The sequence below is a fragment of the Oncorhynchus mykiss genome, chromosome 1 (assembly GCF_057628025.1).
Source record: "Oncorhynchus mykiss isolate SJ-2025 chromosome 1, ASM5762802v1, whole genome shotgun sequence".
NCBI lineage: Eukaryota > Metazoa > Chordata > Actinopteri > Salmoniformes > Salmonidae > Oncorhynchus > Oncorhynchus mykiss.
This window is the reverse complement of record NC_143022.1, coordinates 68,159,518-68,185,265: the sequence shown is the minus strand read 5'-3', so window position 1 is coordinate 68,185,265 and position 25,748 is coordinate 68,159,518. Positions and strand designations below refer to the sequence as shown.

The following is a 25,748-nucleotide window of genomic DNA, read 5'->3' as shown; positions in this document are numbered from 1 at the left end:
TTGAGCTCATACAGTGATACTTTCCCTGTGTCTCAAGTTGCTAGTTGTAAAATGTACCAAGACCTTAATGTAGTAGACCTATAGATAAAGTAGATCTCTGAATACATCTGGACGAGTTGAGAGGTAACAATGAAATTCAAAATGAACGGTTCTCTAATGACCTCAAGTGGCATATTTGCATAACTGCTGTAAAAATATGGTACGATCAGTATCATTGACCACCAGTGACTCTTTTTAAAAATGTAACTAGGCAAGTCAGTGAAGAACAAATTCCTATTTACAATAACGGCCTACCCCGGCCAAACCCGGACGACGCTGGGCCAATTGTGTGTTGCCCTATGGGACTCCCAATCACGGCCGGATGCAGCCTGGATTCGAGCGAGGTACTGGAGTGACACCTCTTGCACTGAGATGCAGTGACTTAGACCACTGTGCCACTCGGGACACTTGACACAAGAACAATGTGGCACTTCACAAAGCGGCTTGTATGGACAACTTAAGAGTTATGGTCAGAAAGAGCATTATAACTGATACAGTAGGCCTACAATGACCAGCTACTCGGATTCGCATACTATGAATCTGTGACTCACAACCACCGTCTTAGTGGATGTGTTTCTTTACGCTGTGCATGAGTGACAACTGATCACATGCATGACGAATGCAAATGAGTGTAAAGAAATGTAAATTCAAGGCTTACTCATAACATCTTGAAGCCCTACTTAGGCTCTTTGACCTGTTTGAAATACCCTTCATTATGGCATAATACTTTATAAATCAGCAATATATTATATTACTTCCTCTGAAATCAAAGGTGTCAGTTCAGTTCTCCACTGATCAAAGCTGTTGTAATGCAATGAGTTCTTCAGAAAAAGTTCTTCAGAATAAAACAAACAAATGTAAACTCTGTTTTAATAAAAATGTATTTAGAATTTAAGTACAGAGAACAAAATATGAATAAATAGATATATAGATATATAGATAATGTAAAATGAAGTTCATGAGGGTGAATTAATATGATTGTTGTAGAATTCCTAAAGATGATCCCCTCTCTCTCTCTCTCTCTGAGAACATTTCTGTCAACATGTAGTCCATAGTTGACATTCCAGCAACACAGGATATACAGTAAAACCCTCTTGTTTTTCCACAAAAAAAAGTTTTCAACAGTTAACCAGATTATCCTCATTGGGGTAGCTGTTCAGGCTATTTCCCTCCCAGCACTCTTCATCCAGCTCCCTCAGGATATCCTGCAGGGACAGGACAGGGAGCTCTGGGTATTCTGGGGTAGACATATCCATGCTCCAGGAGCCATACAACTGGGAACCTTGGCCTTTCATCGTAGGGGTGTTCTCTTGTCCAACCTCCCAGCAGCCGGAATCCGGGGTGACTGGGGCCTGGGTCTGGGTAATGGGGCCTCCATAGGCTTCCTGGGGGTTGCTGTAGAGGGGCTGCTGCTCAGCTGAGCTATGGTAAAGGAAGGCCTGGCTGGAGCCTGCGCTGCTTTTCCTTACCTCCAGAGGAAAGGGGCTCCACGTGGACTGCACTGGGGACATCTGATCACCCGCCTGGGACCAGGCTCCTGGAACCATCTGGTGCCTGGGGCTATTCAGTGGTGGGCTGGCACTGTATCCCAGCACCCTGGCTTGCTTCAGTTCAAACAGGGAGTTGTAGTGGCCAGTCTCCTCCACTCCAGTGTAGGGTGAAGGGCAGCATCCATAGAAAAAGTCATCCAACTCCTCCTTCAACTGGATGGGGTAGGCAGGGGGCAGGCAGGGGGAGGTGGACAGAGGGGCCAGGTCAGGCTGGGTAGCCCCTGTCCCCATGGTGCGGTGCTGAGAAACTGTGTCCTGGACAGGGGTGAACCCACCAGGGGAGTGGAAGCCAGAGTCAGACTGCCACACGGCCTTAGCTCCCTTATACTTCATAGTTCGAGCCCTCCTGTTCTGGAACCACACCTGGAGAGAGATGACAAAACAATTGTGTTATTACATAGCAGTTAGAATGTACATCCGATGCAAACAGATACTGTGTTGCAGTTAGTTGACTCTAATGACTAAGATTATTATTATCTGCTTTGTGCCCATGCTAATAATTTCCCAAGCCCACAAACAAACACCTGTAGAATATTATGAGTGTTGGGGCTTATCTTGCTGTTGTCTGCTCTGTTTACAATAAGTGTAGTACAGTCTATCAGTCAGACCAAACAATACCACAGATAAAAACCGCTTACATCATATTAGTGATTTAAAAGATAAACAGAAACCCTGATACTAGTATCAGCAGCACCTATGCTGGCCACATTTGAACACAGAGACGCTGTAATGTAAACAACCCCAATTACACTTGTGTGTGTGTGTGTGTACATGCTGCATACAGTGCATTCAGGAAGTATTCAAACCCCTTGACTTTCTCAACATTTTGTTACGTTACAGCCTTATTCTACAGCCTTGTGTGTGTGTGTGTGTGTGTTTAGCTGCTTACCTGGATGCGAGATTCAGGTAGGCCTGTGCTCTGAGACAGGCTCTCTCTCAGGCTGATGCCAGGGTAAGGGTCGGTCTCAAATGTGACACGGAGAAGTGCCACGTGCTCTTTGGTGAAGCTGGTCCTCTTTCTGCGGTTGGTACTCCGGGACAAGGCTCCAGTGACTGCCACCTGTCTAGGGTCATCTGAGGGGAAAACAGGTCAGATATGAGGGAGACAGGAGCCATGGCAGGACAGAGATGGTGGGGGTGGGGTCTTATCATGTAGTGAGGTTGTCTCCAGCAAAGAGAGCCACATACTGTACACATTATTGCCTATCACTTTGCAGCATTACAAGTGGCAAACAAACCCCATACACTCTAAGTTCTAAAATGGTTTTTCGGCTGTCCCCATAGGAGAATCCATGTAGAACCCTCTATAGAAAGGGTTCTATGTGGAACCAAAACCATTCTACCTGGAGGGTTCTTTAAAGGTCTTTCCTATGGGACAACCGCAGAACCCTTTTAGGTTCTAGATACACTTAGAAAAAAAACGTGTTAAGTCAAAAATCTGTAAAGTTCCTTAGATTTTTCACCCACAAAAATCCAATGTTTTACAAAAGCAAATGTTCAGCTTTAAAGAATAAAAATGAAGCCACTTGGTTCCATTTCCCCCCCAAAATGACAACAATTATCATCTATGATTCACCTGGCTTGCTAAAAAAAATACAGATCTGATATCCAACCGATATTCTGTGCCATCCAGTGACCTCTCCTTACCAGTGCTGGTGTTCTTCCACATACTTTTTGGCTGACGCTTTTTAAGATGTGTAAGAATCTGTTGGTGTCTGTAAGGGCTCTGTCTCCCAAATGTACTGACTGCCCATTTTATACAGATCACAAGACTCTAGTACCCTCCGCCTCAAATAAAGTGCTGATGATGTAGTGTGATTTTTCTGGTGACAGTTTGAGGTGATGTAAATTTGTGTTGGAGGGGGGGGGGGGGGGGGGGGGGTGGTGTCTTTGATTTGCTGAGGTTAAGATCTGAATGGACTTTGGACTAATGGCCCTCTCCCATCCACCCCTAGCGACATCATCCACATCACATGTAAGGTCATTGGCACACAAGAATCAGACATAAAATACATTACTGAATGAAATGGGACATGTATGACGAGTTGAACGTTTTGTCTCAAGGTGCCGTATAACTGTAACAAATGCTTACTTGTGTGTAGCAAATGTGTAGTTGATTTACTGCATTTTCAAGGTGCCTTATGAACGTTAGTGTTTGGCATTGTGTCAACAAACTATTATAAATGCTTTGTTTTTTGCAGTGCAAATTCATGGTTTGTTTGCATTCATTAACATTTGTTTTTCCAGCAATTCAATAACTTGTGTTTTGGTATGTGTTTATCGACCAGTGGTTTGTGTGCAGTGAGAAGGGAATTTGTATGAGCTTAGTGCATTTTTTTTTGTTGCACTACCACAAATCAATATGTGAACAGGAATAGATAGATGTACAAGTATATCCATTATTAAGCGTCATAAAATTACAGAAGGGCTTATAAAAACAAGACAACAATTTTGGATTATTTCAACAATTTACATTATTTCAACGGCGCATGTTGAAAATGATTACGGGGGAGTCGCTGAAAGTCCTTTGCTAATGGCTATGTCAACCACAATGGAGCATTTTAATTACCCAAACATTTACAAAATTAGCATGAAGAAATATTAACTCACATGGCTTCTTTGTGAAATGCACAATGCCATTCATGAATGACACCTTTTTCACAACTGCTGTTTTCTTTTCAAATACAACACAGATACAAGCTATCAAAATAAGAAAAACATGGATGTTTAATTGTTTGGTAATTAATAGGACCATTATCAACATGCTGCCTCATCAATCATTGATGTATAGGCCCATTACAGGGAAAGGCCAGGGGTTGTACCCACTAATAGTAGGTAACAAGCTCATCACTGAGTTTGACTTGTCCAGACTTGCTGGTTTCTTCATAGCCTATGGGAAAGACTGAGCCAGAGGACAGTTTCACCTCAATGGCACCCATTGCCCCTGAAATAATTATTTTGGCATTTTATCTCTTACCGGTCGGTATATATTAATAATAAGTAATCAGATGCAATAAACAACAATTATCTCACTTTTCATATTGGCCGGTGAGATTGTGTCTTTTCATTCCTTATCTGGACAATCAGGATCGGTGTCTCCATGTTTTGGGACGGCTCACAAGAGTTCCATTCTTTCGGCCAATGTACAGTACCCGACAGCAATTCATTCTGGGGGTTATCCTAATCCTATCACACATTATGCATGGATTTTTGTCCTTCAAGCCCCTTGCAAAATCAGCATTGTCCACCTCAAAACATATATAGTCTATATATATATATCATTTGCATTTTCACATAACAGAATATATCATATGATGTTCAATGCATAGCACATACATATACATACAGTGCCTTGCGAAAGTATTCGGCCCCCTGCAACCCTTTTGCCACATTTCAGGCTTCAAACATAAAGATATAAAACTGTATTTTTTTTGTGAAGAATCGACAACAAGTGGGACACAATCATGAAGTGGAACGACATTTATTGGATATTTCAAACTTTTTTAACAAATCAAAAACTGAAAAATTGGGCGTGCAAAATTATTCAGCCCCCTTAAGTTAATACTTTGTAGCGCCACCTTTTGCTGCGATTACAGCTGTAAGTCGCTTGGGGTATGTCTCTATCAGTTTTGCACATCGAGAGACTGAAATGTTTTCCCATTCCTCCTTGCAAAACAGCTCGAGCTCAGTGAGGTTGGATGGAGAGCATTTGTGAACAGCAGTTTTCAGTTCTTTCCACAGATTCTCGATTGGATTCAGTTCTGGACTTTGACTTGGCTATTCTAACACCTGGATATGTTTATTTTTGAACCATTCCATTGTAGATTTTGCTTTATGTTTTGGATCATTGTCTTGTTGGAAGACAAATCTCCGTCCCAGTCTCAGGTCTTTTGCATACTCCATCAGGTTTTCTTCCAGAATGGTCCTGTATTTGGCTCCATCCATCTTCCCATCAATTTTAACCATCTTCCCTGTCCCTGCTGAAGAAAAGCAGGCCCAAACCATGATGCTGCCACCACCATGTTTGACAGTGGTGATGGTGTGTTCAGGGTGATGAGCTGTGTTGCTTTTATGCCAAACATAACGTTTTGCATTGTTGCCAAAAAGTTCAATTTTGGTTTCATCTGACCAGAGCACCTTCTTCCACATGTTTGGTGTGTCTCCCAGGTGGCTTGTGGCAAACTTTAAACAACACTTTTTATGGATATCTTTAAGAAATGGCTTTCTTCTTGCCACTCTTCCATAAAGGGCAGATTTGTGCAATATACGACTGATTGTTGTCCTATGGACAGAGTCTCCCACCTCAGCTGTAGATCTCTGCAGTTCATCCAGAGTGATCATGGGCCTCTTGGCTGCATCTCTGATCAGTCTTCTCCTTGTATGAGCTGAAAGTTTAGAGGGACGGCCAGGTCTTGGTAGATTTGCAGTGGTCTGATACTCCTTCCATTTCAATATTATCGCTTGCACAGTGCTCCTTGGGATGTTTAAAGCTTGGGAAATCTTTTCGTATCCAAATCCGGCTTTAAACTTCTTCACAACAGTATCTCGGACCTGCCTGGTGTGTTCCTTGATCTTCATGATGCTCTCTGCGCTTTTAACGGACCTCTGAGACTATCACAGTGCAGGTGCATTTATACGGAGACTTGATTACACACAGGTGGATTGTATTTATCATCATTAGTCATTTAGGTCAACATTGGATCATTCAGAGATCCTCACTGAACTTCTGGAGAGAGTTTGCTGCACTGAAAGTAAAGGGGCTGAATAATTTTGCACGCCCAATTTTTCAGTTTTTGATTTGTTAAAAAAGTTTGAAATATCCAATAAATGTCGTTCCACTTCATGATTGTGTCCCACTTGTTGTTGATTCTTAACAAAAAAATACAGTTTTATATCTTTATGTTTGAAGCCTGAAATGTGGCAAAAGGTCGCAAAGTTCAAGGGGGCCGAATACTTTCGCAAGGCACTGTAGTTTCTATTGCATAACAGCCTCATGTAGGCTATTCTTTGAGTCCATTAAGTTTGTTTGTTGTCAGGATTTAAATACTTCTGACACATACCATGCAATGATCAGAGAGTAAATGAGTAATGATAAACAGTTTGACCAAATGGGCCATTTGACTAATGGTGAAATGACCTCATTGTTTCATTATTTTCATTCAGATGGTGAGACATTAACAAGATTGTAAACACTTAAATGGTCCCATGACCGGCTTACTGTAGAACCATTAGCTTAGATCTTGGCTACGTCAATAAACAAGTTGGATAATCTCCCACTTTGACTTTAATCTTATAACTTTGAATAGAATAGAAAAAACCCCACAAAGCATCAGCAAAATAAGTATATAGCCTATATATTATAAATGTTCAAATGTTTAAATGCATGCACACATTCAAAGCAATTCCTATCATTCCTTGGATGATATCATATGACTGAAAGAAAGATTTACCCCACAACAGCCTAACCCTATTCAGACAGGGTCCATGCTATACCCCATTGAAGTTAACTATTTAAACTGTTAAGGTTAGGTAAAGGGTTATGGTTAGGGTTTAGAATCCCGAATAGCACTGAACATCAAACAGACAGCAGTCTACTACGTTTTTGTTATTTTTTTTTGTTGTTTGTTATTTAAAAAAATGTTCATTTCATTTTTATACATTTTTATTAACGACAAATCAATACACACAGTTATAATACTAACAGCTTTTTTGTTGGCAGAGTATTTGTCTTGTTGGCAGAGTATTTGTCTTAAAATATAGTATAATTTAAGGTAATAAAATGTGGTGTTTTGTTTGTAAATGTACATTTGTGAATATGGAATTTGGCCAAAATAATAATTAAATGAATTACATAGAAATAAGTTGAAACAATTTTATCATAAGTTAAGAATCCAAGCAGCACATCTCCATAATAGTGTACAATCTTCATAAATGTGTTCAATTACAAATCTACTGATGTCTGCCAGATTCCTTACATGAAAACAATGCCAAAAATATGCAACACTGTTTCTGGGTGGTCATTACAAAAAGGTACAATTTTAAATTGTTTTTTAAAAACGTCTTCATATAGTGGTTGGCAGGATAATATTTATGAATATTTTTTTTTATAAGAAACTTCCTTAATAATAAGTAAGTATGTGTGTGGCCAGTCTACTACGTTACACAAGCATTTCCACGGTTATTGTTGCAAGTACTGATTTGACATAGGGACCAGTTGAAAGCCACCATGGCCGCGATTATTTCAGAAGAAGCAGTCTTTTTTGGATAACTAGTGAGGCTTTCGATGGGACTCTTCACAGTAAGTGAGTGCCACAAAACGTGAATGGTTTTGAATAAATACCACAGCATTTATAAAGCAAACTTAAGTTCACTCTGTGCCACTGCCACCGTATCGTAGACATAGCCACGGTGTTACCACGAATGGACTCCGGATGGATCTCTAACTCAGACAATTTTCTGTCATTTATTCAGACATTTATTTTTGTTGTTTATTATTCAATTCCCGTGAAGTCCATGGCGTAGTAGCACGCTATTTAGCTTTTGAAGTTAACCTAGACGTTGCGCTTTCAATTAACTTTTAGCCAGGTCATCAACCTTGCGAGTTAAATATTAATTATCTGCAAATGTACCTTAATTTGAATATTTAAAAAAAAAGTTAAACATTCCATATTTTATAAATGGCATTGTAATTACCGACTAATCATGTATCTATTATTGCAATCACGAGCTAGGTTTCAATCCAATTGGAATGCGAATATTGTAAAATCATAAATTAATATGCATCCTAATAAACTGCATGTTTTCCCGACTCGTAGGACCACACAACATCATCGCGTGGCTCCAAGTTTACTTCGATATGATATAGAAATATTTGGGCCTAATACCATTACCACCGGCATTTCTCGCGTAATTGATTTTACCGACACAAAAATATCCCACCTTGATTATAGTATCTTGTTTTGTCGACATTTGGAAAGTTTACCGATAAATGTTCCGTTTCCATCAGGCCGGGCGTGACATTTTTTTTAACCGACATGTACTTTACTTGCATAAAATGGTTGGACAACTGGAAAACTGTTTAGGCCCACTGAGTGTAGAGTGTATCGAGCTGGTCTCAGAGCATTTCGTATTATTCTATACTTAAATCCGATACACTCCATTTAGTATGGTATGTTACGTTTCATATGGGATGTATTAATTTGTGGATCTCCCATTTTCTATTTTAGGCAGCAGTTCACCACCCTATATCCCACTGCTGGCTTGCCTCTGCAGCAAAGCAGGGTTGGTCCTTGGATGGGAGACCATATGCTGCGGGAAGTGGTGGAGGGTCAGCAGTATGGTCTCTTTACTCTGGTCTAAAAAATATAGATACAGTGCATTCGGAAAGTATTCAGATCACTTGACTTTTTCCACATTTTGTTATGTTACAGCCTTATTCTAAAATGGATTAAATTAATTGTATTCTTCATCAATCTACACACAATACCCCATAATGACAAAGCAGAAGCAGGTTTTTAGAAATGTTTGCAAATGTAAAAAAAGAAACCTTATTTACATAAGTATTCAGACCCTTTGCTATGAGACTCGAAATTGAGCTCCGGTGCATCCGGTTTCCATTGATCATCCTTGAGATGTTTCTACAACTTGATTGGAGTCCACCTGTGGTAAATTCAATTGATTGGACATGATTTGGAAAGGCACACACCTGTCTATATAAAGTCCCACAGTTGACACTGCACTTTAGAGCAAAAACCAAGCCATGATGTCGATGGAATTGTCCATAGAGCTCCGAGACAGGATTGTGTCGAGGCACAGATCTGGGAAAGGGTACCATTTTTCTTTAGCATTGAAGGTCCCCAATAACACAGTGGCCTCCATCATTCTTAAATGGAAGAATTTGGAACCATCAAGACTCTTCCTAGAGCTGGCCGCCCAGCCAAACGGAGCAATTGGGGTAGAAGGGCCTTGGTCAGGGAGGTGACCAAGAACCCAATGGTCACTCTGACACAGCTCCAGAGTTCGTCTGTGGAGATGGTTTTCCTTCTGGAAGGGTCTCCCATCTCTGCAGCACTCCAACTATCAGGAATTTATGGTAGAGTGGCCAGACAGAAGCCACTCCTCAGTAAGGCACATCACAGCCCGCTTAGAGTTTGCAAAAAGGCACCTAAAGGACTCTTAGTCCATAAGAAACAAGATTCTCAGGTCTGATGAAACCAAGATTGAACTCTTTGGCCTGAATGCCAAGCATCACGTCTGGAGGAAACCTGGCACCATCCCTACGGTGAAGCATGGTGGTGGCAGCATCATCCTGTGGGGATGTCTTACAGCGGCAGGGAATGAGAGATTAGTCAGTATTGAGGGAAAGATGAAAGGAGCAAAGTACAGAGAGATCCTTGGTGAAAACCTGCTTCAGAGAGCTCAGGACCTCAGACTGTGACTACAGTTCACCTTTCAACAGGACAACGAACCTAAGCACACAGACAAGACAATGCATGAGTTGCTTCAGGACAAGTCTCTGAATATCATTGAGTGAATCAGCCAGAGCCAGGTCTTGAACCCGATCGAACATCTCTGGAGAGACCTGAAAATAGCTGTGCAGCGACGCTCCCCCATCCAACCTGACAGAGATTGAGAGGATCTGCAGAGATGAATGGGAGAAACTCCCCAAATACAGGTGTTCCAAGCTTGTAGCGTCATACCCAAGAAGATTGGTGGCTGTAATCGCTGCCAACAAAGTACTGAGTAAAGGGTCTGAATACTTATGTGAAGGTGATATTTGCTTTGTCATGATTGGGTATTGTGCTTAGATTGATGAGGGAAAAACAATTTAATACATTTTAGAATAAGGCTGTAACTTAACAAAATGTGGGAAAAGTCAAGGGGTCTGAATACTTTCTGAATTCACTGTACATCCAATGCCCCAGGGCAGTCATTGGGGACATTGCCCGGTGTAGGGTACCGTCTTTTGGATGGGACATTAAAAGCGTGTCCTGACTCTCTGTGGTCACTAAAGATCCTATGGCACTTATCGTAAGAGTAGGGGTGTCAACCTCGGTGTCCTGGCTAAATCCCTAATCTGGTCCTCATACAATTATGGCCACCTAATCATCCCCAGCTTCCAATTGGCTCATTCACCCCCCCGTAACTATTCCCCAGGTTGTTGCTGTAAATGAGTGTGTTCTCAGTCAACATATCTGGTAAAATAAAGGTAAAATAAATTAATAAAATAAACATTTCATATGATATATTACAATTCGTATAATATGGTACGAATTTCCAAACGTACAATATGTTATGAATTTGCAAAATGTATAATACGTTACAAATTATCAAAACGTATTATATGTTATGAATTCCAGCTAGCTTGCTAACGTTAACTAGGCTAGGGGTTAAGTTTAGGAGTTAGGTTTAAAAGGGTTAGGGGAAGGGTTAGCTAACATGCAAAGTAGCAAGTAGTTGAAAAGTTGCTAAAGTTGTCTGTGATGAGATTTGAATTCGCAACCCCCATCCACCCCGACTAACCACCTACTTTCATTTTTGCCTTAATAAACCATCTGTCTTATGTAACCATATCAAATGTAACATACTAAATGGAGGGTCTTGGATTTACTTACAGAATAATACAAAATGCTCTGAGTCCAGGTTGAGTGGGTAACTAGAGTTCTGCTGCATAGTGGAAAGGTAATGATATTCTTGTAGTCATTGACATTTATCTTACTAGGCCTATTAATCAGACAAAGATAGCCCTATAGATAATGCAGTATCTTGTTCAAAGTCCATTTAAAAAATCTGTGGAACGGGTGACTTGGATGCAATATGGATGTTGGTAGCCTGGTTATCTAGTGTAGGTTTTATCTTTTAATATCCACACCACATCTACACTGAACAAAAATATAAATGCAACATGCAACAATTACAAAGATTTTACTGAGTTAAAGTTCATAAGGAAATCAATCAATTAAAACATTATAATTAGGCCCTAATTACTGGGACACATGACTGGGAATACAGATATGCATCTGTTGGTCACAGATACCTTTTAAAAACAAGAGGGTTGAATGGCAGGAACCCGGTTACCAAGATTCACCACCCAAAACCACTCCCTCTTCCCAGGATAAATAACTGCGAGAAACCGGTACATTATAATAAATTAGTTTTATGAACAGCATGATGTGAAATTGAACTGTTAAATTATTTGCGATGTCTAAATCTGGATTCTCTACGGCCATCTTTCTGGTCACTGCATGATGAAGCATCAACGCCCAGGGTGGGGACCAACAGCCCATCGCAGTATGTAGACCTATCATCTCATCATGGTAACTTTTTTTTATTGTGACAGGTAGACCTACATTTACTGCAACATAGCCTATGCTACAGTAAGAGATTGAATGCATGTCTAATATAGACATCTCCATCAGGCTTTTGGGGATCACCTTGTTTTTTTTTCATTGTAAAGATTTATTTTATTTTATTACAGCTGCAGAGTTTCAAAACACTATATCGTTGCTTTAAATCAGTGCACAAGTGATCACTCTGTCTTTCTCTCCATCAATTCCATTCAAATTGCATCCAATATAGATCATCCTGTTCAAGATTGATATATAGGCCTACAGTGCCTTTGAAAAGTATTCAGACCCATATACTTTTCACATTTTGTAACATTACAGCCTTATTCTAAAATGGATTAAAACATTTTTTTAAAGAATCCTCAATCTACACACAATACCACATAATGATAAATTAAAAACAGGTTTTTAGAAATATTTGCAAATGCATACAACATTTTAAAAACTATTACATTTACATAAGTATTCAGACCCTTTACTCAGTACTTTGTTGATGCACTTTTGGCAGCAATTACAGCCTCAAGTCTAATTGGGTATGATGCTACAAGCTTTGCACAACTGTATTTGGGGAGTTTCTCCCATTCTTTTCTGCAGATCCTCTCAAGCTCTGTCAGCTTGGATGGGGAGTGATACTGCACAGCTATTTTCAGGTTTCTCCAAAAATGATCAATGGAAACAGAGACTTGACCCGAAACCACTCCTGCATTGTCTTGACAGTGTGTGTTTAGGGTCATTGTCCTGTTGGAATGTGAACCTTAGTCCCAGTCTGAGGTCCTGAGCAGGTTTTCATCAAGGATCTCTCTGTACTTTGCGCCTTTCATCTTTCCCTCAATTCTGACTAGTCTTCCAGTCCCTGCCTCTGAAAAACATTCCCACAGCATGATGCTGCCACCACCATACTTCACCGTAGGGATGGTGCCAGATTGCCTCCAGACGTGATGCTTGGCATTCAGGTCAAAGAGTTCAATCTTGGTTTCATCAGACCAGAGAATCTTGTTTCTCAAGGTCTGAGAGTCCTTTAGGTGCCTTTTGGCAAACTCCAAATTGTGTTAGTCTTATGTTGATTTTAATAATAATGGATTTATTTTTAATTGTGTATATTCAATGGATTTATTAAAATAGACGCCCACCACTACTACCACTCGTCCCCGGCATGTGCACGGCAGGTATAAAAGGTGTATGTACAGTGCCTTGCGAAAGTATTCGGCCCCCTTGAACTTTGCGACCTTTTGCCACATTTCAGGCTTCAAACATATAGATATAAAACTGTATTTTTTTGTGAAGAATCAACAACAAGTGGGACACAATCATGAAGTGGAACGACATTTATTGGATATTTCAAACTTTTTTAACAAATCAAAAACTGAAAAATTGGGCGTGCAAAATTATTCAGCCCCTTTACTTTCAGTGCAGCAAACTCTCTCCAGAAGTTCAGTGAGGATCTCTGAATGATCCAATGTTGACCTAAATGACTAATGATGATAAATACAATCCACCTGTGTGTAATCAAGTCTCCGTATAAATGCACCTGCACTGTGATAGTCTCAGAGGTCCGTTAAAAGCGCAGAGAGCATCATGAAGAACAAGGAACACACCAGGCAGGTCCGAGATACTGTTGTGAAGAAGTTTAAAGCCGGATTTGGATACAAAAAGATTTCCCAAGCTTTAAACATCCCAAGGAGCACTGTGCAAGCGATAATATTGAAATGGAAGGAGTATCAGACCACTGCAAATCTACCAAGACCTGGCCGTCCCTCTAAACTTTCAGCTGATACAAGGAGAAGACTGATCAGAGATGCAGCCAAGAGGCCCATGATCACTCTGGATGAATAGGACAACAATCAGTCGTATATTGCACAAATCTGGCCTTTATGGAAGAGTGGCAAGAAGAAAGCCATTTCTTAAAGATATCCATAAAAAGTGTTGTTTAAAGTTTGCCACAAGCCACCTGGGAGACACACCAAACATGTGGAAGAAGGTGCTCTAGTCAGATGAAACCAAAATTGAACTTTTTGGCAACAATGCAAAATGTTATGTTTGGCGTAAAAGCAACACCCTGAACACACCATCCCCACTGTCAAACATGGTGGTGGCAGCATCATGGTTTGGGCCTGCTTTTCTTCAGCAGAGACAGGGAAGATGGTTAAAATTGATGGGAAGATGGATGGAGCCAAATACAGGACCATTCTGGAAGAAAACCTGATGGAGTCTGCAAAAGACCTGAGACTGGGACGAAGATTTGTCTTCCAACAAGACAATGATCCAAAACATAAAGCAAAATCTACAATGGAATGGTTCAAAAATAAACATATCCAGGTGTTAGAATGGCCAAGTCAAAGTCCAGACCTGAATCCAATCGAGAATCTGTGGAAAGAACTGAAAACTGCTGTTCACAAATGCTCTCCATCCAACCTCACTGAGCTCGAGCTGTTTTGCAAGGAGGAATGGGAAAACATTTCAGTCTCTCGAAGTGCAAAACTGATAGAGACATACCCCAAGCGACTTACAGCTGTAATCGCAGCAAAAGGTGGCGCTACAAAGTATTAACTTAAGGGGGCTGAATAATTTTGCACGCCCAATTTTTCAGTTTTTATTTGTTAAAAAAGTTTGAAACATCCAATAAATGTCGTTCCACTTCATGATTGTGTCCCACTTGTTGTTGATTCTTCACAAAAAAATACAGTTTTATATCTTTATGTTTGAAGCCTGAAATGTGGCAAAAGGTCGCAAAGTTCAAGGGGGCCGAATACTTTCGCAAGGCTCTGTAGATGAGAATGTGGTAAAAATGGGTCTGTTTGTAAAGGGGGTAATATAAACATTGACAAAAAAAATGTACAGGTGAAATACGGTAACTCCTATGAAAAGGAAAGCAGTAATAGAGATACTGTTGATTTTACCAAATGCAATAGTATTGTGATTCTTCTAGTGCACCATCCCTCATCATGTTTTGTCCAGAAGGGGGCACTATGTAACTGCAAGTCTAGTTACATTTAAGATCTTACAGGCTTCTGTCACCTCTCTTTATATTTGCCAATTTGGACTTGACTCAATACCTTAAAGGCCATTATGCTGTAGTCATTGACACTGAAGACTGAACTGCCGTGTGTGTGTGTGTGTGTGTGTGTGTCTTCACAGTGACAAAGGGGGTGGAAGGCACAAGGACTAGTTTGCCTCTATTTTGTTCAGACAGTGCTGTTTGGCTTTGCCTCTCAGCCTGCTTCTCAAATACAAACCTGACCACAGGCCCAAACAACACAGAACAGGAAGACCCTGCTGCAGAACAGAGTCTATAGTCTTCATAGACTACACGACCACTTCCTCAGCAAATAATGAGTGGCCATGGCATGCTGAACTTTTATCTGCTAACTGTTTTATATGTTTGGGATCAAGATGGTTATTTGTGATTCCAGCTTGCTTACAGCGCTCAGAGAGGACCATAGACAAAAAAAACATTCAAGCTGTCAAAACTCTTCATAAAACATAACTATTGTTAAGCTTCCCACCACACACCTAACATTCCTCAGAAAATAAATGATCTTCTTTGACCCAGAACATATTTTAGGACAAAATGCAATGCACTGTTTAAACAGAGATTATCACAACGTTCAAAATATTGTCTTGTTTTATATCATGATGGAAAAGCATGAGGGTTTTCCTACAAAATGTTTTCTAATCATAACGCTAGAGCATTCTCCAATTTTAAGTTCAGATCGCCCATTTTAATCACCGTTTACATTACGCTTGTTTTATGAAAAAAAGACTACAGATGTTTCATACAGATGTTTCTTAACTTGCCTTATATTACATTAGATTAATACATTTGCCTTTAAGCATGGACAAGCTTGGGATTTATCCACAAATCAAGTCTATTAACATAGATAAGGGATAAGATGAGAGTTGAAGAGTGAAGTTCTCGTTTATAACACGTGACAAATAAAAATGTGATTGATGAACAAACTTGGCTCTTTGCAGCGACTTAGTTTTTTTTCCACTTCTGTCTGTTACGCTGTCTTCGCGTGTGCTTGGACAGCTCTGATGAGGACATAACATCATCATGGCCCATGATTGGTGACTCTGCATTGGCATTATGACTATGTTCAGAATTGTATGTATTGATCAGACATGTATTTGATCATTTAAAAATAGGCCAGCATAGTCAAAATATTGAGAAATAACAATGAAACATGACATAAAAAATATATATTGGAGCAGTAAGCCTAATATAGGCACCTGACCCGGCCTACACTGTGCAGGACTCCATTGATTCATACAATGTCAAATTAATTTCCCATCCAAATGCAAAAAATATATATAAAAAGTGACAAAATGGGATATCACGTGAATTACTTAAGCTTTAGGAAATGCAACCAACTACAGAGATTGATGGGGAGGGAGTGGGAGAGGAGAGGGACCCATAAACCCCGCTTCAATCAAGCAGGCTTCAGTCACCCACTTTTGTTTCAGTCATCCCCATTGCCTGTAATGTTTTTGAAAAGGGAAATGTGTGTTAAATGGGTAGTGAATATAATTTCCTTTTATTTACTGTTCTGAGATATGATGTTATCAATTCGTTGATGTAGGGATCTACTCATTCTATGCAAAGTTTTCAGCTGTTTTTGAAGTACTCAATTTGAAATATGCAATATTTGGTTGTGCACTTTTTTTGTGAAAATTGTCATTGTTTGTATTTGGAAGTTGTGTGCCTGAAATGCTCAATTGATTTGAAATGAACAACTACGACTTACAGTGTGTTGTGTCTGTCTTCACAGCAAATCCCCCTTTGGTCTGTCTTCACAGGCTTCACAGCATATCCCAAAGGGAAAGCAGATTTTGTATCACAGCATTTTTGAGGCCGGTGGTTGCCTGGGAAACTGTGCAGACAGAGTAGATGTTACATTTTCTAAATTGTCTATCGAAACAGCTTGATGATAGTGGGAAGACAAAATTAATCATCGTGGTTCCCCAAAATCATCATGATTAGCCCCAATGACACATGCTAAAATCAACTGTAAGACAACAACCCACACAATGGCAGAATATGATTGTCAGGGGTAAATTTCAAGTACAATACACACCGCACCTCCTTTTGCGGACGACATTACTTCGTGTCAGCTGTGTGCTGGCAGTTCGACCTAGGATGCTTCGAGCCAACTTATGGTTGATTCTAAAATGCGGTGGAAGGCTTTGTATGGAGGGTGTGACGCAATTGCGGATCCTCCAGAAGCATGCAAAGGCAGAATTCTGCCGCATCGCTATGCGCCTCCCAAATGTTGTAACAATGCGGAGGGCTCCGTATAGCTCCGCATTGACATGATTGGTTGACGATAGGTGGGGGTGGGAGGTCCTGTACAAACAAACTCACTTCCTTGACAACTGCTCTGCGCTGCTCCACGAAGAGCAAAAACTATGAATGCCGTGACTTCTGCAGTGTCCGTATCAAGATAAATACTGCATGGCCAATGCAGACGTCAGCTTGACCACGCAGTCCTTTAGGGATGGATGAACAAAAAACATAATGACTATCAGGTGTGTTACAGAAAATATAGCGTTCAGAAGTGAAAACAGCCACAGTGTCAGACTCATCAAACTGATACTTATTATGATCAGCGCTTGCAAGATCCACTTTTTTAGTTTAGTTTAATAATTCAACCATTTTAAAAAACAAGCACACATAAAACTTGAAAAAGCCATACATGCATGCACATGAATAAAATCATCGAGGATAACACACAATAAAGTCTGGGACTTATTTCCATTGTGGTCCTCTTGAGACAAGATGGCTAGACAAGATGGAACACAGTATGGCAGTGAAATAATAAAACAAAAACAGAAGAACATCTCTCTCATCATTCCAGTTACATCATAGGGGTTATTCATATGGGTACAGAAGAGATCAAACATATTTTTACTTTATTTTTAAAGCTGCCCAGAGAGGAACGTTGTTTTTATGGGCAGAAGCAACTCATTCCATTCTGAGGCTCCAGTATACAAGAAAGTACCTTTCTCTGCATTACTCCTGAACCTGTATAAGCACACATCAGCAACACTTGATCTCAAATCAAATTTTATTTGTCACATACACATGGTTAGCAGATGTTAATGCGAGTGTAGAAAAATGATTGTGCTTCTAGTTCCGACAATGCAGTAATAACCAACGAGTAATCTAACAATTCCACAACTACTACCTTATACACACACACACACACACACACACACACACACACACAAGTGTAAAGGGATAAAGATATATGAATGAGTGATGGTACAGAACGGCATAGGCAAGATGCAGTAGATGGTATCGAGTACAGTATATACATATGAGATGAGTAATGTAGGGTATGTAAATACACTGCTCAAAAAAATAAAGGGAACACTTAAACAACACAATGTAACTCCAAGTCAATCACACTTCTGTGAAATCAAACTGTGCACTTAGGAAGCAACACTGATTGACAATACATTTCACATGCTGTTGTGCAAATGGAATAGACAACAGGTGGAAATTATAGGCAATTAGCAAGACACCCCCAATAAAGGAGTGGTTCTGCAGGTGGTGACCACAGATCACTTCTCAGTTCCTATGCTTCCTGGCTGATGTTTTGGTCACTTTTGAATGCTGGCGGTGCTTTCACTCTAGTGGTAGCATGAGACGGAGTCTACAACCCACACAAGTGGCTCAGGCAGTGCAGCTCATCCAGGATGACACATCAATGCGAGCTGTGGCAAGAAGGTTTGCTGTGTCTGTAGGCATAGTGTCCAGACCATGGAGGCGCTACCAGGAGACAGGCCAGTACATCAGGAGACGTGGAGGAGGCCGTAGGAGGGCAACAACCCAGCAGCAGGACCGCTACCTCCGCCTTTGTGCAAAGAGGAGCAGGAGGAGCACTGCCAGAGCCCTGCAAAATTACCTCCAGCAGGCCACAAATGTGCATGTGTCTGCTCAAACGGTCAAAAACAGACTCCATGAGGGTGGTATCAGGGCCCGACGTCCACAGGTAGGGGTTGTGCTTACAGCCCAACACCGTGCAGGACGTTTGGCATTTGCCAGAGAACACCAAGATTGGCAAATTCGCCACTGGCGCCCTATGCTCTTCACAGATGAAAGCAGGTTCACACTGAGCACATGTGACAGACGTGACAGAGTCTGGAGACGCTGTGGAGAAGATTCTGCTGCCTGCAACATCCTCCAGCATGACCGGTTTGGCGGTGGGTCAGTCATGGTGTGGAGTGGCATTTCTTTGGGACGCCCAGCCCTCCATGTGTTCGCCAGAGGTAGCCTGACTGCCAATAGGTACCGAGATGAGATCCTCAGACCCCTTGTGAGACCATATGCTGGTGCGGTTGGCCCTGGGTTCCTCCTAATGCAAGACAATGCTAGACCTCATGTGGCTGGAGTGTGTCAGCAGTTCCTGCAAGAGGAAGGCATTGATGCTATGGACTGGCCCACCCGTTCCCCCGACCTGAATCCAATTGAGTACATCTGGGATATCATGTCTCGCTCCATCCACCAATGCCACGTTGTACCACAGACTGTCCAGGAGTTGGCGGATGCTTTAGTCCAGGTCTGGGAGGAGATCCCTCAGGAGACCATCCGCCACCTCATCAGGAGCATGCCCAGGCATTTTAGGGAGGTCATACAGGCACGTGGAGGCCACACACACTACTGAGCCTCATTTTGACTTGTTTTAAGGACATTACATCAAAGTTGGATCAGCCTGTAGTGTGGTTTTCCACTTTAATTTTGAGTGTGACTCCAAATCCAGACCTCCATGGGTTGATAAATTTGATTTCCATTGATAATTTGTGTGATTTTGTTGTCAGCACATTCAACTATGTAAAGAAAAAAGTATTTAATAAGAATATTTCATTCATTCAGATCTAGGATGTGTTATTTTAGTGTTCCCTTTATTTTTTTTATAAAAGTGGCATAGTTTAAAGTGGCTAGTGATACATGTATTACATAAAGATGGCAAGATGCAGTAGATGATTTAGAGTACAGTATATACATATACATATGAGATGAGTAATGTAGGGTATGTAAACATTATATTAAGTGGCATTGTTTGATCTGATGCAGTGATTGTGTGCATCCCTAACACAGGGAAAGTAATCACTTAGAAATCTGGGCGCAGGACCATAAATACTCCTGTAAACCAAACCTAGTCTAATCTGGGACATCCTAGCCTCAACAGGCAGCCAGTTTAGTTCCTGGAAGCAGCTCCTGCCTATATGAGTATATGGACTCACCTTCAATACTACCATATTCAGCTTATTCTGGGCTATCTGGAGCTTCCCCTTCATACGTTTAGATAAGCCCCCAAACCAGGAAGTACTAGTATAGTCAAATGGCATTGAATGGGGGCAGTAGCTATCACTTACATAGAGTCCTCATGGAGTCCTTATCAAGCAGCTTGGACTTTCTAGCCAAAAACTTAGTCCTGGTATTAACTTCTCTAGGGTAGGGGGCAGCGTTGGGAATTTTGGATGAAAAGCGTGCCCAAATTAAACTGCCTGCTACTCTGCCATAAATAGAATATGTATATAATTAGTAGATTTGGATAGATAACACTCTGAAGTTTCTAAAACGGTTTGAATGATGTCTGTGAGTATAACAGAACTCATATGGCAGGCAAAAACCAGAGAAAAAATCCAACCAGGAAGTGGGAAATCTGAGGTTTGTAGTTTTTCGACTCTTGCCCTATCGAAAACAGTGTCTATGGGGTCATGTTGCACTTCCTAAGGCTTCCACTAGATGTCAACAGTCTTTAGAACCTTGTTTGATGCTTCTACGCTGATGTGGGGGAGAATGAGAGGGGAATGAGTCAGAGGTCTGCCAGCAGCCACGAGCTCAGTCTCGCACGTTCACATGAGAGCGGCCTGCATTCCATTGCATTTCTGAAGACAAAGGAATTCTCCGGTTGGAACATTGAAGATAATATATCTTATATATTATTATTATTAGATATACATCGTTTGACATGGCTCTGACCTAACATAATCGTTCGGTTTGCTTTTGTCGTAAAGCCTTTTTGAAATCGGAAACTGTGGCTGGATTTACAACAAATGTATCTTTAAAATGGTGTAAAATACATGAGGAATTTTAATTATGGGATTTCTGTTGTTTTGAATTTGGCGCCCTGCAGTTTCACTGGCTGTTGACAGGTGGGACGCTACCGTCCCACGTACCCTAGAGAGGTTAACCTTCCCTAGCACCTTATTGGCTATGCTCACACCTCCCAAGCTTCCATCAAGGATACATCCCAAGTAGTTAGAGGTTTTAGTAGTCAACACCTCACTCCCTAACTCCACTCTGATTTCAGACAAACTACACAATTTAGGTCTGGATCCAAAAATACAGTGCCTTGCGAAAGTATTCGGCCCCCTTGAACTTTGCGACCTTTTGCCACATTTCAGGCTTCAAACATAAAGATATAAAACTGTATTTTTTTGTGAAGAATCAACAACAAGTGGGACACAATCATGAAGTGGAACGACATTTATTGGATATTCCAAACTTTTTTAACAAATCAAAAACTGAAAAATTTGGCGTGCAAAATTATTCAGCCCCTTTACTTTCAGTGCAGCAAACTCTCTCCAGAAGTTCAGTGAGGATCTCTGAATGATCCAATGTTGACCTAAATGACTAATGATGATAAATACAATCCACCTGTGTGTAATCAAGTCTCCGTATAAATGCACCTGCACTGTGATAGTCTCAGAGGACCGTTAAAAGCGCAGAGAGCATCATGAAGAACAAGGAACACACCAGGCAGGTCCGAGATACTGTTGTGAAGAAGTTTAAAGCCGGATTTGGATACAAAAAGATTTCCCAAGCTTTAAACATCCCAAGGAGCACTGTGCAAGCGATAATATTGAAATGGAAGGAGTATCAGACCACTGCAAATCTACCAAGACCTGGCCGTCCCTCTAAACTTTCAGCTTATACAAGGAGAAGACTGATCAGAGATGCAGCCAAGAGGCCCATGATCACTCTGGATGAACTGCAGAGATCTACAGCTGAGGTGGGAGACTCTGTCCATAGGACAACAATCAAAGTCGTATATTGCACAAATCTGGCCTTTATGGAAGAGTGGCAAGAAGAAAGCCATTTCTTAAAGATATCCATAAAAAGTGTTGTTTAAAGTTTGCCACAAGCCACCTGGGAGACACACCAAACATGTGGAAGAAAGTGCTCTGGTCAGATGAAACCAAAATTTAACTTTTTGGCAACAATGCAAAACATTATGTTTGGCGTAAAAGCAACACAGCTGAACACACCATCCCCACTGTCAAACATGGTGGTGGCAGCATCATGGTTTGGGCCTGCTTTTCTTCAGCAGGGACAGGGAAGATGGTTCAAATTGATGGGAAGATGGATGGAGCCAAATACAGGACCATTCTGGAAGAACCTGATGGAGTCTGCAAAAGACCTGAGACTGGGACGGAGATTTGTCTTCCAACAAGACAATGATCCAAAACATAAAGCAAAATCTACAATGGAATGGTTCAAAAATAAACATATCCAGGTGTTTGACTTTGCCATTCTAAGTCCAGACCTGAATCCTATCGAGAATCTGTGGAAAGAACTGAAAACTGCTGTTCACAAATGCTCTCCATCCAACCTCACTGAGCTCGAGCTGTTTTGCAAGGAGGAATGGGAAAAGATTTCAGTCTCTCGATGTGCAAAACTGATAGAGACATACCCCAAGCGACTTACAGCTGTAATCGCAGCAAAAGGTGGCGCTACAAAGTATTAACTTAAGGGGGCTGAATAATTTTGCACGCCCAATTTTTCAGTTTTTGATTTGTTAAAAAAGTTTGAAATATCCAATAAATGTCGTTCCACTTCATGATTGTGTCCCACTTGTTGTTGATTCTTCACAAAAAAATACAGTTTTATATCTTTATGTTTGAAGCCTGAAATGTGGCAAAAGGTCGCAAAGTTCAAGGGGGCCGAATACTTTCGCAAGGCACTGTAATTGCTTCAGTTTTCTATAAGTGCAGAGATAGCTTATTATCTCCAAGCCATTTGCTAATGGTAGTAAGCTCTGTGCTAAGTATGCTCTCCAACATAGTTTTACTTTTGTGAGACACCAGAAGTGTAGAGTCAGCCGCATAAAGAAAAATACGGCAAGAACAAGCATCTTTCATATCATTAATATACAATAAAAACAGCAAAGGCCCAAGCATGCTCCCCTCCGGAACACCACAACTCATTGGTTTTGCCTGAGACAGTGAACCATTACCTCTATTACTTGCGCCCTTCCTGATAAATAGGACTTTACCCAGCCTAGAGGGATACTGCTTAACCCCAGTGCTTCCAATTTGGAGATTAGGAGACAGTGGTTAACTGTATCAAAGGCCTGCTGTAGGTCATGCAGTACCATTCCACAGATTTCCATCATCAATCTCTTTCCTGCTGAAGTCAGTCACGTAAAGTAGACAATCAGTGGAGTATGTTTTTCTAAAACCCGACTGAAAATCATATTCATACATTTGCTCATGTACAACTCTCTCTCCAGGATCTTTGATGTTACACAGAGGATAGATACAGGCCTATAATTCTAAGGGTCAGACTTTATCCCCTACGTATACAGAGGTATAACTTTAGCTTGTTTCATGTCCCTGGGAAAGGTGCCTTGTTCAAGAGAGATTAACGATATACGATATATATGAGGGCCAATTTGCTCAGCAGAATCTATAAGAAACCTTGCAGTAATATTATCCAGGCCTGTGGCTTGGGAGCATTTAAACTCTGCCAGCATACGGACTATTTTGGCTGTTGCTACCTTTGCAAAATAAAGTGTTTGGCTGAACCCCTAACTTTACATAATACTTATTCACTTGGTTGCTTCCATACAAACCAGAACTTGTGGGCAGCTTGCTAACCAGCTTGCTGGCAACAGAAGTAATTTAAAGAAAATGGAGTTGAATTCATTGGCAACCTCTGCTTTTTCATATACCATCTCCCCCTTGACGTTCAATCCAATGCTGTGTAGTTTGTTTTTGGTAGTACTACTAAGCCTAGTTCCTTAAATGATTTCCAAAGCTTTTAAGGGGCATTATGGGTGTCAATTATTTTCTCAGCAAAGAAACCACCCTTAGCTTCATCCATCCTGCTCCATGCTTCATTTATGTGACGTTTATATAGGAGCAAATCATGCTGCTCTTTAGAGTTCTTACATTTTTTAAAGGCCTTATTCCTTGCTTAGATAGATTTTAGAATCTCATGGTTAAACCAAGGGCTAGATCTCTGCTTTATCCTGACCCATCTAATCGAAGCCGTCACATTCACCACATCAAGGAATCTACATTTAAAAGACTTCTCAGGCACTGTCTACTGCTGCACTATCTAGCACAGGTGACCAGTCAATTTTACCCTCTTCCTCCCTAAACTTTTCAACACAGTATTTGTTGAGTCCTCTGATTCTGATGGTTTTGTGACACTTAAATATATATTTAAAAATCCTTGTGCAAAATGTAATAAAATGATCACTGATACCATATATTATTACTACAATCTGCGATATTTTAGATTTATCAGACACCAATATTAAGTCAATCGTACTTTGCACTTTTTCACATATGCTGGTGGGAAGTGTCAATGATGGTACTGCAGCCGTCTTCAGGATTAGTTTCCTGGCAAGACCCATCGGATGTTCTCCCCAATTGATAAAGGAATTTCGCTCGAAATGCGCACAGTACTCACATACATAATCCTAATTTTCGGTGTAGCTTGTCCACCCGAAGAGAAAAAACAGCCACTGATGTCGGATGTGTTCATTCTTCTAAAATAGTGTACCATTAAATTAACACTATGGCATCCAGTCAAAACACAGTGTGCTTTTTCGCGCATGCTGGTAAGTAAATTAGCTTGCTAGCTAAAAGTCACAACACGAATGAAAAGGCTGAAAAATGCTGGTAACTATCTTCTTTTTTTAACCCCTTCATCCAATTGGTAGTTACAGTCCACAACCACGCTGCTTCTTCTTGACACGATGCCCACTTAACCCGGAAGCCAGCCGGAGGAGGAAACACCGTACACCTGGAACGTGTCAGCGTGCACTGCGCCCGGTCCACAACAGGTGTCGCTAGTGCGCGATGGGACAAGGATATCCCTCCCGGCCAAGCCCTCCACTAACCCGGACAAAGCTGTGCCAATTGTGCGCCGTCTGCGACAGTTAGGACTCGAACCCAAAATCTCTAGTGGCACAGCAATGCAGTGCCTTGCGCCACTCATGCTATTTTATGGGTTGTAAATAAAACCGCATGACGCGCACATGTGATGATGGTTTTAATGCGTTCCAGAATTATATTAGTTACGATTATATGATGCTACCATTGGTTTTTAACATTTCCGGCGTTTGAGGAGGGGATTGGGGAGGGGACTAGTAACTTTATGATCAACTTTCTCAATTTACCAGCTGCAGTCATTTTTCATACTTGGGTCAACCTAGTATTCTATAGTGAGTGGCGCTGCGGTCTAATGCACTGCATCTCAGTGTTAGAGGCGTCACCACAGACCATGGTTATATTCCAGGCTGTATCACAACCGGCCGTTATTGGGAGTCCCATAGGGCGGTGCACAATTGGCCCAGCGTCGTGCGGGTTAGGGTTTGGCCGGGGTAGGCCGTCATTGTAAATAAGAATTTGTTCTTAAATGACTTGCCTAATTAAATAAATAAATATTATGAACTGGTTTCATCTAAATATCATCCAATTTGATGAAAAACATGATTTTTACTGTAAGCGAAGTTCAATGCATTTAAATTGCATGCCCTATAACAGGTGTCAAACTCAATCAGCGCAAGGG

General features: G+C 41.0%; 1 protein-coding gene across 5 annotated transcripts; it reads right to left on the bottom strand.

The window, feature by feature from the left end:
- Window positions 1-902: 902 nt before the first annotated feature.
- Window positions 903-25,156, bottom strand: LOC110532561 (uncharacterized). 5 transcript variants are annotated; one of them, XM_090237406.1, is made up of 5 exons: window positions 24,645-25,156; window positions 17,298-17,422; window positions 16,681-16,806; window positions 2,479-2,663; window positions 903-1,952 (listed from the first exon to the last, which is right to left on the bottom strand). In XM_090237406.1, the coding sequence occupies exon 5, from the start codon at window positions 1,920-1,922 to the stop codon at window positions 1,158-1,160; it is 765 nt and encodes a 254-aa protein (XP_090093532.1). In that variant the 5' UTR covers window positions 1,923-1,952; window positions 2,479-2,663; window positions 16,681-16,806; window positions 17,298-17,422; window positions 24,645-25,156; the 3' UTR covers window positions 903-1,157. The 5 variants fall into 5 exon arrangements, with proteins under 5 accessions (XP_090093532.1, XP_090093539.1, XP_090093540.1 ...); XM_090237413.1 differs by having other exon boundaries at window positions 24,504-25,025; XM_090237414.1 differs by lacking the exon at window positions 17,298-17,422 and having other exon boundaries at window positions 24,645-25,073.
- Between the last annotated feature and the right edge of the window lie 592 nt (window positions 25,157-25,748).